The 13,713-nt window shown below is 40.9% G+C and overlaps 1 protein-coding gene across 2 annotated transcripts in view; it reads left to right on the forward strand.

Annotated features, from left to right (window-relative positions):
- The first annotated feature begins 691 nt into the window (after nt 1-691).
- The window catches only part of LOC132042637 (uncharacterized), a 38,834-nt gene continuing 25,812 nt past the window's right edge, over nt 692-13,713 (forward strand). The window contains exons 1-3 of one of the 2 annotated variants that reach the window (XM_059433173.1): nt 698-1,013; nt 1,327-1,382; nt 1,562-2,353. In XM_059433173.1, the coding sequence (XP_059289156.1) occupies nt 831-1,013; nt 1,327-1,382; nt 1,562-2,213 (891 nt within the window). In that variant the 5' untranslated portion in view covers nt 698-830 and the 3' untranslated portion in view covers nt 2,214-2,353. Of the gene's footprint in view, nt 1,014-1,326; nt 1,383-1,561; nt 2,354-13,713 lie in introns of those variants that run through there. The other variant, XM_059433183.1, reaches the window with a different exon arrangement.

Raw genomic sequence — 13,713 nt, forward strand, 5'->3', positions numbered from 1 at the left:
CGAAAAGGTAATTAAAAGTTGGACTAACTGATTTTTGTGATCCTTACTTCGCTTTTACATTTTGACAGGTACGACGACCTATGATGCTTCAAAAGAAAAGCTCCATAAATGGCTATTGTTAATTAAGAATTACTTGCCAGATTAAATCAAAGTGCCCATTAGTACATATTATGTGATTTTCTGTGAATTTATCTGCTAAGACTGAGGAGAAACTAAAACTCGCAACCAAGATATATTAGCATGAACATTATTTAGTATATTATATTTATTAACTACTTAATTTTGTTTTTTGTTGTTTGCCTTTTATAGAGTTTTTGATAACTAAATGAAATGAGTTAAATTATATCCAAAAAGGGAAAGGTCAAAAATTTGCTTATTTATTATCCAAAGTATCTTAATTTTACAATTTGTTAAACTTTGAGACATTTCATACACTTGCCATTTTGAAATCGTCATCTATTTGACTTTTACTCTAACAAGCTCTAATACGGATTAATTGGATCCCACATATCAAAATATTTTTAAAAAAAGTTTCAAATTTAGCCCTCTAATTTTCATTGTCGCTTAAAATACCCGATAATAAACTTCAAGTTAGAACTATGTTAAGGTCAATGACAAATATGATTACGATTTGCTATCAAGACGAGTATAAATAACCAAAAGTATAACAAAAAATAAAATTAAAAAAACACATAAAGCTGATTGGGCCCCTAAAAGAAAAAAAAAGGAAAAAAAGAAAAGAAAACATATAAGACCCATTTGGATCTGCTTCCATCGTGCCTACTCCTCAAAAAATACTTTTCATTTATGTTACAGAGGGTTTTTCAGCCATGAGAATAAGGAAGCATGCCAAAATTTCCCCGCTCCACTATGCTTCTTCTATATTTCTCAAACAACACGGTACCGTTTTACAGACCCACGTTAATTGTCAGCTCAACCAGTCACCATGGGATGTTATCACATTTTCCTTAGATGAAAATATTAACCAGCAGACTCTACTTGTTCCTCATCAGGTCAGTCTAATAAAACTCATTTTCTCATTATTTTTCTTCCCCTTTTACCAGATCTATACAATACCCAATTCGTTTCTTCAATGTTCTTACATTTTTTTGGCTCTTTTGTATTAGCTTTGTGGTTTAGGGTTTTAAGGAGAGTGTCTGTTAGGGTTGCTTAATGAATCTCAATCTCACCATTTTTGTCGTGTATTTAGGCTTCTTTGTACAATTTGTTTCATGGGTTTTCACTGTTTTGCCCTATTATTCACCGCACAGCTTGTATTCTTTTAAGAACTTTCTCGATAAACTTTATTAATTTTCTTTGCTGCAGTTGGATGGATGTGATAACTACGCTGTAAATGGGACCTTTTATGATTCAGAGCAGAGGTAACTTTCCACTATTACATCAATTTTAAATACTAGTAGAATCTTTTATTTCTTTTTATATTTCAGAAAACGATAATTAGGAGATTTGAAATTTTGGCGTAACAGTTGGTTATTATTCGTTGGATTTTGGCTCAAATGCAATTGGTTGTGATTTTAAGTTAATATTGTTTTTCCTGTAGCAATATCACTTCAATGAAGCTCGATGATAATACAGAAAAGAAAGAGATGAATTATTTTAACAATAATAATGTCGCTGATATACCTGCTGCTAATTTCGACGCATTTGAGAAAGAGCAAGACGACCAAGAAATAGAGGAGCTAGGGTTGGAAAAAAATGGAGATAATAATATTACAACAATGTGTTGCAAGAATGACGGAAAGGGATGGCAATGCAATAGAGAGGCAAAAAAAGGGCATACTTTCTGTGAACACCATTTTGCTCAAGTGAAAAAGCATTACAGTAGTAGCAACTCAACTCATTCTACTATTACTATTGCTAACAACTCCGACGCCAAAATTAACAGTACCCCGAGTTCTCGAGGCCGCCCCCATCGTCCTAAGAAATCGTCGTCTTCAGAATTCTACTATTATTCTGGTTTTGGTCCTTTATGGGGCAAGAAAAGAGGTCCATCGATTGGGAAGAATAATAATGCAGGTGAAATATACTCCAGTGATTGTCACGGGGCACAATCTTCATCTTCTCAAATGGATAATGAAGGTAATTTTGACTATATTGAAGACGAGGATGATGATGATGATGAAGTTGAAAACTGTAAGATTAAAAAAGCCCGTAAGCCCATCAAAGCTAGGTCACTCAAATCTTTAATGTGAAATTCAACAGCAATTTCTAGCTAGCTAGTGTATTACTGCTTTTTGGTCGACAAGTGTTGTGATTATTATCGTAGAATGGTGTTAGTTTTTTTTAGGGTATGATAGATTATTTTGATTTCTTGTTTAATTATAAAAGAAAATATGATTTTGGTTTCATGGTTGTAGTGTTCTACTCTAGGTGACATTAGCTTTAATTTACTTCAGTATAGCCTCAGCATGTGTGGGGAATGCGATGTTTATATGTAGACATCCTTGTGTTGGACAAATCTTTATAAGGGTAGAACTGTAATTTCATATCGTCACTTGTTGTTTCAACGGATATTTTGTTTGAATTGTATCCTTGTCAGTCCAAGTGTGTGGCATGCGGCGGTAAAATGGTAAGTGTGGGAGTTCTTCTTCATCACGTGTATCAGGTTAATTAATATCAATAATTACTCCACTACTCTTTAAGTACTATAACTATTAATTAGTACGAAATGTAAAACAAAATTTTCTCGAACAATCAACTTTGCCGAAATATGTAAGGTAAAAGAGTTCAAAAGAATATTTTGTTTGAAAAATATGAACTAAGTATTAGTTAATCTATGCGTTCCGCCATTTATATAACACTAAAGTACCAGTATTTGGAGTCGAGCTACATTTTTATTCTTTGACCACAACTTTTTTTCAAATATTTCTGGTTATTTTATTAATGAAAACATTTGATTTGTTTGCTACTACAGTTTACTGCAAAAAATAAAATCTTAAGGAATCAATACCTAAATTCACATAATTTTTTTAAAGAATTAGACTTGCACCCAAGTGTTTACCTGTAAAACGGTTTAGTTGAATTTATAGACTTGGTCAGGGACACGTAGATCAGAGTGACCAGTAAGATTAGGCTATTCGTTTAGAAATAATGTAAATATGCGTAAATAAGCAAGAAATAATGGAAAAGCCTGGGCAGTAATCGATTGTCCTGGACGTAGTTTCCTTTGTTCCGATCTAGTCGTGGCACCGGAGCTTGATATGAACACAATAAAGTTAAAAAGCTATGCAAAGAATTTGTATAGGAACTGAATATATTATCTTGTATTTCGTGTCCTTACAATGGGAATGATCACCTCTATTTATACTAAGAGCTAGGGGTACATATTTCATCTGTTATGCCCCTGCCCATAATGAGCATTGAATACTGGGTAATAATGAATAATGAAGAGCCATAAAGTCTGATTGCACCGAATCTGTAACGCCTGGCTTGACTTATAACGGAAGACCGTTGGAGTCTCTTCCGGAGCTATTATACTTCACCACCGGGCATGGTACTTCTCCGGTACTACGGTGCTACCACCGGTGGTAACAGTGTTGATTCGCCTTATGACTTGTCCTCTATGCCATGTGTCCTACCCGTATTGATACAGCTGCATACTTCGCATTTTGCCCAATACAAATAGTCCCCCCACTTCTAGGGATTCGAACAGATTTTCTCGGGAAGTGGAAGAGACTTCAAATTTACTCAAGACCCACCGGATCCCGAAACGTCCTAGGACCTCAAACGTCGTGCCAATCAACCGAAGCACCAAGAGGCAATGAAAGCGACCATGGACGTTTCGCCGTCTTTTATGACTCCTCGACTTCTCAGATTTTAGAGATTTTCTTCCTTATATAAACCTCAAATCTTTTCCCAATCTTCCCATTCGAGCAAAGTATTTCTTTCCTTGCATGAAGTTTAGATTTTCTCTACTTAAGACTCAAACCTTCATTTCTAGAATACTAACTTCAATTTCAATGATGGCTTTGTCTGCCCAAAACCCTGCAAACTCAGCTCCTTCTTCCTCTCGTTTTTCTGATAATTCCTCAACTTCGAGGCAGGAGAAGAGCCCTGAAGCAACCATGACCGGAAAACCTGGTTATATCCCGCATTTTTGGGCGTTCGGATAATCCAAGGTACTTGCGGGGAAGATAGTAAGCGAGGTCATATTTTTATTTTGGTTGGCATACAAGTCGCTTGGCGAAACCCCGAAGTGAGAATAATGAGAAAGGCTAGGGGTAAAAAGGTAAATTTGCAATATGACCTGTGAAAAATACGGGGAGAGTTTAAGGGGCGAAATTTGGAATTTTGGAAAAAATTATTTTTCATGAGTTGCAAGAGAAAAAGATTGGGCTTGGAATTAATGGACCAATTGGGCCAAGTTGGTCATCCAATTGGTGTGGGCTTAAGCCCACATAGAGGCTTAATGAGTAAGCTTATAAGAAGACTAAGTCTTCATATTTTATCATCGACTCTCTAGAAATTTCAAGAGCCAAAGAACAAGAGAGAGAAGGAGAAAAACAAAGGAGCCATTCGGCCCTTGTAGAAAAAAAAACCGAAAAAAAAAAAAAGAGTTCTCAACGTGTTCTTCATAGCCAAACAATCCCTTGAAGGGTTCTTGATATAGTGAGCTATTGGAAGCAAGGGAAAACACAATTTTGGAAAGTCTTCCATTGTAGCCAAGTGAAGATTCAAAGCAAAAAGGTAAGGTTTGAACTTTTCTTATATGTTGTGAATGTGTAAACATGTTGTGGGGAATGAAAATAGATGAAATACATGTGATGGTAGTATGTGTGTGTGTGGCCGTGACCCACAAGGCCAAGCCGTGTGTGTGTGTATGTGTTGTGTGTGTCGTGTTGTGTTGTGTTGTGTTGTGTTGTGTGTTGGTTGTTGTTGTAAAGTGTAGGAAATATGGAAATTCATGAAAAATATGTATATGGGGTGTGTTGGGCGAATGGCATAGATTATGGAAGGGTGTGGTGAATTAATTTTACTTAGCATTGTAGTTGTTATTATGGTAAGTTCAATGATGTAAAGTAAGGATTTAATGGTTTTTGGGTGAAGTTGGGTTGGTTGTGGATTATGGGAAGAGTTGATGTAATGTTAGTATGATCTTTCTATTGTGAAGATAATATTGTTAAGCGTATGTGTTGTTGTGTTTCATTGAATTTAGAAGGTTTTGGGTAAGGAGTATGTCGCTTAATTTGTTGGAGTGTCATATGAATTTAATTGAATTGAATTGCTTTGAAATGAATATAAAGGGCCTATTGATTTTGTGGTCAAGATTTTGGGCATTGATGGTTGTTGGTTTGGCCGAGTTTTATTCTAGGATTTGTGTTGATGAAATAAGCCGAGTTGGATTCTCGGGGTGGTGTATTTACAGGGGAAGTGCTGCCGAAATTTCGGTAGACAAAATGTTAGTTAGGCTAAGAATCTTGGACGCCTAAAGCTAACGTTGAATTTATTAATATTGTCATAGATCTTGGAAGGTCAAGAGTTAAAGTTGGATTGACTAAAGGAGCGGACAAGGTATGTTAAGGCTACGCCCTTTTCTTCTATGGCATGATCCCTACATCGTAAGTTTACGAATGTTTCCATAATTCCATTATCTTCGAAAGATAAGAGCCTATGACGCTAAAGCATAAGTCTTTTCTTATTAGTTTACAAATTGTTTTCCAAAAGTCTTTATTTTTCCAAAAACCAAGTTTTGAGAAGTTGCAAGTTTGTATGACCAAAACCCATGAGTATGATTTCTACTATGACTATGATAATGCCAGACATGTGAAAATGTCTATGATGAGTATGTTGGGGATAGTTCCATGAGGGAAAATTTTAAGTTATGGACTCGATATGAATAAGAGAGTATTGAATTATTTCTGGATTCTCAACTTTGCTCCTTGGTAACAATTCCATTTTATGATTCAGCGTTTTATGAAATCTACGGTTTTATTCTATGTTCCTTGCTACTAGTCTCATCTTATAATACTCATTCCTTCAAAGTGAAACATGACGTCCACGACGATTCCATAAGATAATCGGAGGTTACCGACCTTACGTCACTCCGATAGCGTTATAGCCTTTCTTGGGCTCCCTTGCATGCTATGATATATATGTATGTATATGTACATGGGGAAGATGGGGAAAAAGAGCGCTATAGACGGCGGGTTATACACGGTACATGTATTCGTATTTAGCATGACATCATCCCGGACGCGGGATGCCGGACGCGGGGGATATATATATATATATATATATATCTATATTTATGGTTAAATGGATCGGTGCCGACGCCTCGGCAATATAGCATGTTATATTTTATATATATGTATGAAAGAGAAATGTTTTTCAAAAACGACTTAGCATGCATGGCATCCGCCACAGTGGCACACACGTACGGAGTTACTTTCTTATCGCCCTATATATCTATGATGCTATTATGTCACTGCTCGTATTTTATCTCCCTGGTTGCGCTATTTTCTTTCTTCATGCCTTACATACTCGGTACACTATTCGTACTGACGTCCCTTCTTGTGGACGCTGCGTTTCATGCGCGCGAGTGCTGTGCAGACGGGTTGGATCCTTAGGAGCTCCGCCGCCGGCCCGGCGAGAGTGCTCCTAGTTGTTCCGGAGCCACGGATCTTTGGTATTACTTTTGTGTACATAGTCGGAGCACGGCGGAGAACCCGGCCCTCCCGTTATTATATGTATAATGTCTAGAGGCTCGTAGACGAGTCCGTACAAAGTAGACGTTTGTACTATGGGTTGTCCCCGTCGATGTATATTAAATTAGCAAAGCTTGCATATGGTGTTGTAATGGCGCGATGATAGCACTAAGTAAAGAGTTGACAGTAACAACGATTTGAATGGCCCACTTAGTAATACGAGTATGATACGAGATAAGGGGTACTCGGTACAAGTATCGGAAGCCCGTCGCGGCCCCTAGTTGGGTCGTGACAGAAGTGGTATCAGAGCAGGTGGTCCTAGGGATTGTCTACGAGCCGTGTCCAGTAGAGTCCTATTTATGGGTGTGTAGCGCGCCACTCTTATAAGCAGGAGGCTGTAGGGCATTTAGGAAATATGACCTTCTTTGTACTCTAGATCGTGTGATAGAGCTATGTTACCAGGTTTCCATGTTCTTTTCCTAATCCTGTGTTATGGTTTCAGTAATGCCGGTAAAGAGGAAAGCTACGGCGGCCCCGAAGGGCAAGACGGCGGCCGGAAAAAGAATTGAACGGGGAGCCACCGGTGGAAGTAGAAGAAGGCGAGTCTCATAACGAGACTTCTCCCCGTACTTTTCATGCTCCCCGTATCGACGAAGAGAGTGCCGGCTCCGGCCCGGACGCACCGGGGTTCCACGCGGCAAGGTTGCGGGCCGGCGGATGAGCGAGGCTATCGGTTCTGCCCGGCTAGTTGCCGCACAAGCTCAGCGGCAAGGGGAAGGTCAGGAAGATAGGGCGGTGAGTGCGAGGGCCCGTGATTTTATCACTCTGAAGCCTCCAGAGTTTTACGGATCGAGACCGGAAGAAGACCCACAGAATTTTATAGACGAGGTGTTAAGGACACTGAGGATAATACATGCTTCAGACACAGAATCAGTGGAATTGGCTTCATACAGGTTGCGGGATGTAGCAGTCCTGTGGTATAATAGTTGGATATCTTCGAGGGGAGCAAATGCCCCTCCCCCGGTGTGGCAGGAGTTTACTGAGGCATTTCTGCGACATTTCTTACCGCCGGAGGTTCGACGGGCTCGAGCCGATATGTTCTTGAACCTTAAGCAGGGAAATATGAGTGTCAGGGAATATAGTCTTCGTTTTAACTCGTTAGCCAGGTATGCCCCGACCATGATAGCTGACATGGGAGACCACGTACACCGGTTTGTGAGTGGGTTGGGGCCACATCTAATTAAAGAGTGTCTGACAGCTTCGCTCCAGGATGGAATGACTATTGCTCGTATCCAGGCCCACGCCCAAAACCTGGAGGAACAACCCCAGTTACGGAGAGGAGCGCTATTCAGATAGGGGTTCTAGAAAAAGGGGCAGATTTTTCGGAGCTAGGAGTGAGGATAGAGGAGGGCAGGCACAGCAGTATTCCGGGTATTCGGGCCAATCAGCGGCCAGTGCACCTCCTCGATTTGTGGATAGGGGATTTGATCGTTCTACCTATTCAGGACCCGATCAGGGTGCCAAAGCTTCAGGGTCCCAGTATAGGGCTGATGCTAGCAGGATGATGCCACCCCCGCCACGGTGTCCTCGGTGTGGTAGGCCACACTCTGGAGAGTGTCGCGCAGGTACAGGTGCATGTTATACTTGTGGGAGGGTTGGTCATTTGATGCGTAATTGTCCACTGAAGAATGAGGGAGACCAAACCCAGCCCGCCGGATCAGCAATTGGTTCATCATCGACCGTGCGTCCTGCGGGCGGGACTTCCCGGAGCTCCGGCGGCCGCGGCGAGGCAGAGGAGGGCGTCCGGTTCGGCGGTCCTCCCCATCGCATATACGCATTGACGACGTAGCGGCGGGGATCCCCGAACCTTCCGCGGATACGGCCATGTACATGTGTTGGTGTTTTCCTATAATATGTATGTGATAAATTGATCCAGATTCTACACTGTCGTATGCCGCTCCTTGTATTCTTTGAATGTATTAGGAATTCAAAAATTTAGGATAAAAGTAGCCGTACTTATTGGAAAAAGAAGAATATTAGTCATGGCGGAGGCTAAAATAGTAATTAAAAGAGAAAGACGTGTTGCGGGGGCATCCCAGAAATTGCCAAGACATCAATTCGCCCCAGATTACGTGATAAAGATAGTCCGGGAGAGTTGAGGCAAGAATATTAGCATCAAGGCATTGAAATGCACTAAAGTTTCGAGGTTAAGCGTGCTAGGGTGAGAGCAATTTTAGGATGGGTGACCCCCTGGGAAGTACGCTGAAAATTTTGGAAATGTAAATATAAGAGACAGATGTGATATTAGAATAACCTAAGTGAAATTAGGATATGTGGGGTGGTTAGAAACCTTATGGAGGTCGTGTAGGTTAACACGGATTAGACTGACAAAAAGGAAAGAAGTGCAACATAGTTCCGGAATTGGAGCAAGTTTATATAGTGGTTGGCAGTGTTGGTGAGCGAAATGGTAGTAGATATACATATGCAAATGACATCTGATTCGCAATTGTACTAACCAATAGGTAGACCTCAGCAACTAGTATTGCAATATATAGAAGATGTTACCGAAGCGAATTCCAGAGACAGAGTGAACAGCAGGCTCAATTATAGGGAAACTAGAATGAAGGACAAATGGAGAGAGTGAGCATTGGAAACGGATATCCTTATAAGCATTCCGAGCAATGCAAGAATACAGCCAACAAGGAAACAGACGTAACAGACTCCGCAATAGAAGAACCACAATTACAACCAAACCGCGGAAGGTACCTGGAGAACCCAACAGATATAAGAAGAAACAACCGAGACGGCATCCTAAGAGACTTTGTAAAGGAGAGATATTAGTCATTAATTAGTTGGCTCGGAGTTGACGGAGCTAAATTGATTGGCTCATGGCTAACGGGCAACATAAACTTCTAATATGGAAGTACTAAATGGTTGCAGGTGACAACTATGAGGAAGACCTCCCCCAAAGTATCGCAATACACCATAAGGCCAGTTCAACATTCGAGGACGAATGTTCTAAAGGGGGGGAGGATGTTATATCCCGTATTTTGTGTGCTCAGATAACCCATGATAATCGCGGGAAGTTATTAAGCAAGGCCACATTTTTAGTTTGTTGGCATACGAGTTGCTTACGAAAATCTTGAAATGGAAATATTAAGAAAGGCTAGGGGCAAAAAGGTAAATTCGCAAGGCGACTCATAGAAATACGGGGGAAGGCTAAGGGTGAATTTAGAATTTTGAGAAAAATAATTTTCATGAATTGGAAAAAAAAATGCTTGGGGCTGGACTACTGGGCCAAAGTGGTCATCCACATAGTTGTGGGCCAAAGCCCACATGCAAGTTATAAAATGGTCCAAAGATGACTATTTAGTCATCTTGCCCATTTAATTTCTAGAAATTTCAAGAGCCAAAAGAACAAAGAGAGAGAAGGAGAAAAACAAAGGACCATTCGGCCTTGTAGAAAGAAAAACCGAAAAAAAAAAAAAAAGGAGAGAGTTCCCAACTTGTTCTTCCTAGCCAAACAATTCCTTGAAGGGTTCTTAATATAGTGAGTGTATTTGGAGCAAGGAAAACACAAGTCTTGGCAAGTCTTCAATTGCAAGCCAAGTGAAGATTCAAAGTAAAAGGTAAGGTTTGAACTTTTTCTTATATGTTGTGGATGTGTAAATATGTTGTGGGGAATGAAAATAGATGAAATTCATGTGATGGTAGTGTGTGTGTGTGTGGCCGTGACCCACAAGCTGGCAAGCCGTGTGTGTGTGTGTGTAGTGTGTGTGTGTTGTGTTGTGTTGTGTTGTGTTGTGTGTTGGTTGTTGTTGTAAAGTGTAGGAAATATGGAAATTCATGAAAAATATACATATGGGGTGTGTTGGCCGAATGGTATAGGTATGGTAGGGCATGGTGAATTAATTTTACTTAGCATTGTGATCGTTATTATGGTAAGTTCTATGATGTAAAGCAAGGATTTAATGGTTTTGGGTGAAGTTGTGTTGGTTGTAGATTATGGGAAGAGTTGGTGTAATGTTAGTATGATCTTTGTGTTGTAGAGACAAGATTGCTAAGCGTATATGTTATTGTTGTTTCATTGGAGTTAAAAAGGTTTTGGATAAGAAGTATGTTGCTTAAGTTGTTGAAGTATCATATGAACTTAATTGACTTGCATTGAATTGAATTGCTTTGAAATGAATATGAATGGCCTATTTATTTTGTGGTCAAGATTTTGGGTATTGATGGTTGTTGATTTGGCCGAGTTTTATTCTCGGATTTGTGTTGATGGAATAAGCCGAGTTGGATTCTCGGGGTGGAGTATTTACAGGGGAAGTCTTTGCCGAAATTTCGGTAGACAAAGCGTTAGTTAGGATAAGACTCTTGGATGCCTAAAGCTAACGTTGAATTTATTAATATTGTCATAGATCTTGGAAGGTCAAGAGTTAAAGTTGGATTGACTAAAGGAGCGGACAAGGTATGTTAAGGCTACGCCCTTTCCTTCTATGGCATGATCCTTACGTCGCAAGTTTACGAATGTTTCCATAATTTCATTATTTTCGAAAGATAGAAGCCTATGACACTAAAGCATAAGTCTTTTCTTGTTAGTTTACAAATTGTTTTCCAAAAAGTCCTTATTTTTCCAGAAACCAAGTTTTGAGGAGTTACAAGTTTGTACGACCAAAAACCATGAGTATGATTCCTATAATGACAATGATAATGCTGGACATGTGAAAACATCTATGATGAGTATGTTGAGGATGGTTCCATGAGGGAAAATTCCAAGTTATGGACTCGATATGAATATGAGAATATTGAATTATTTCTTGATTCTCAACTTTACTCCTTTATGACAATTTTATTTTATGATTCAGCGTTTTACGAAATTTATGGTTTTATTCTATGTTCCTTGCCACTAGTCTCATCTTATAATACTCCTTCCTTCAAGGTGAGACATAACGTTCACGACGATTCCATAAGATAATCGGAGGTTACCGACCTTACGTCACTCCGATAGAGTCACAGCTCTTCTTTGAGCTCTCTTGCATGCTATGGTATATTATATGTGTATATGCATGTATATGGGGAAGATGGGGAAAAGGGCAGAGCGCTATAGACGCTGGGTTACACACGGTACATGTATCCGTATTTAGCATGACATCATCCCGGACGCGGGATGCCCGGACGCGGGACATATATAGATATCAACATTTATGGTTAAATGGATCGGCTGCCGACGCCTCGGCAATATAGCATGTTATATTTTCTATATGTATGAAAGAGAAATGTTTTTCAAAGACAGCTTAGCATGCATGGCATCCGCCCTGAGTGGCACACACGTGTACAGGTTACTTTCTTATCGCCCTATATATCTATGATGCTATTATGTCACTGCTCGCATTTTATCTCCCTGGTTGCGCTATTTTCTTTCTTCATGCCTTACATACTCGGTACACTATTCGTACTGACGTCCCTTCTTGTGGACGCTGCGTTTCATGCCGCGCAGGTAAGCAGGTAGACGGGTTGGATCCTTAGGAGCTCCACCAGCGGCCCAGCGAGAGTGCTCTAGTTGTTCCGGAGCCACAGCTTTTTGGTATTACTTTTGTGTACATAGTCGGGCACGGCAGAACCCGGCCCTCCCTGTTATTATATGTATGATGTCTAGAGGCTCGTAGACAGGTCTGTACAGTAGACGTTTGTACTATGGGTTGTCCCCGTCGATGTATATTAAATTAGCAAAGCTTGCATATGGTGTTGTAATGGCGCGATGATAGCACTAAGTAACGAGTTGACGGTAACCACGACTTGAATGACGGCAGTAAATGAGTACGATACGAGATAGGGGTACTCGGTACAGTATCGGGTGCCCGTCGCGGCCCCCTGGTTGGGTCGTGGCAAACATTGACTTTGAGATCTCTCGTAATAAGTTACGCCCATTGTGATTATGTATACGGAAGGAAATTTTCGTATGTCGCTACTATATGAATACGTAGGCGAGATTAACTCACGATAATCGACGGGGGGATCACCCCGAGTTTATGTCGTACAAATTAAGATTAGGAGGTCGTGGCCTGGTAGTCTGAGGGCAGAATGACTAACCATGTAGAGGGGTATTCCATGGTTCATACTTACCCTTCGCCCTCTAGATTCACCGCTACCCAGATCCCGTGCCCCGATCGAGACCTGTAGTAGGTACAGTTTCTTAAACGGCTTTCCCGGCCATTTCCCGGATCGTGTCCTTGCGTTCGGAGACTTGCGACGGCGTTGGACTCGCCTTCTCCATTGATCACTGATCACCGACTTTACCCTCCCGTCTTTGTTTTGAGGCAAAGATCCATTTGTTACTTCGTAGTTACTCAAATGAAGCTAATTGCCGACGTCGAAGATGACTTTGACGGGGGTGGTGAGACCGGTTGTGATGATACGAATAGATTTTCTCCACCGTACCTCCCTTCGAGCCCTTTCCAAATGTGGAACAATACTCGTAAGTTAAGACGCCCAAAACGTCGATCCGAATTTCCTTTTATCGCCGTAAAACCTTCCTCTAAACCTACGGTATGGCTGTGGCCTCGGGTTTCGTACTGAGAATATTTAATTGAGTGCTTGGACTGCGAGAGCCAATGCAAGGGTAACTAGGACTTGGAAGAGTTGACCGCGGAATGATGGAGAGGAAAAAACCACGGTGAGACTTCGACCCTTGTTCTTAAGTATTTCCCTGCATTTTTCCTTTATTTTACCTTCACGGTCGTACTCAGGAATCCTTCCCCGAAGATCATCGGCCCGGAGGATGCCCTCAAGTGTTACCCCCCTTTCTAACATTATGCAGCCACCACCTGACATTCTGGAGGCCGAAATTGCAGAATCTGGAGTCCTTTGCAAATTGTTAGACCATTGACAGACGGGATTGGCTCCCGACTGCGTTCCCGGTGCTGCCTTGTTGAGGCTTGGAACGATATATAAGAAAATCAGGGCATGATCAACCTTGATGGTGGGGACAAAAATCCTCCCACCCGGAAGGCAAAAGAAGCCCCCCAAACAAGAGGACAAAACCTTTCGAGCA

This window comes from Lycium ferocissimum, chromosome 2 (genome assembly GCF_029784015.1).
Source record: "Lycium ferocissimum isolate CSIRO_LF1 chromosome 2, AGI_CSIRO_Lferr_CH_V1, whole genome shotgun sequence".
NCBI lineage: Eukaryota > Viridiplantae > Streptophyta > Magnoliopsida > Solanales > Solanaceae > Lycium > Lycium ferocissimum.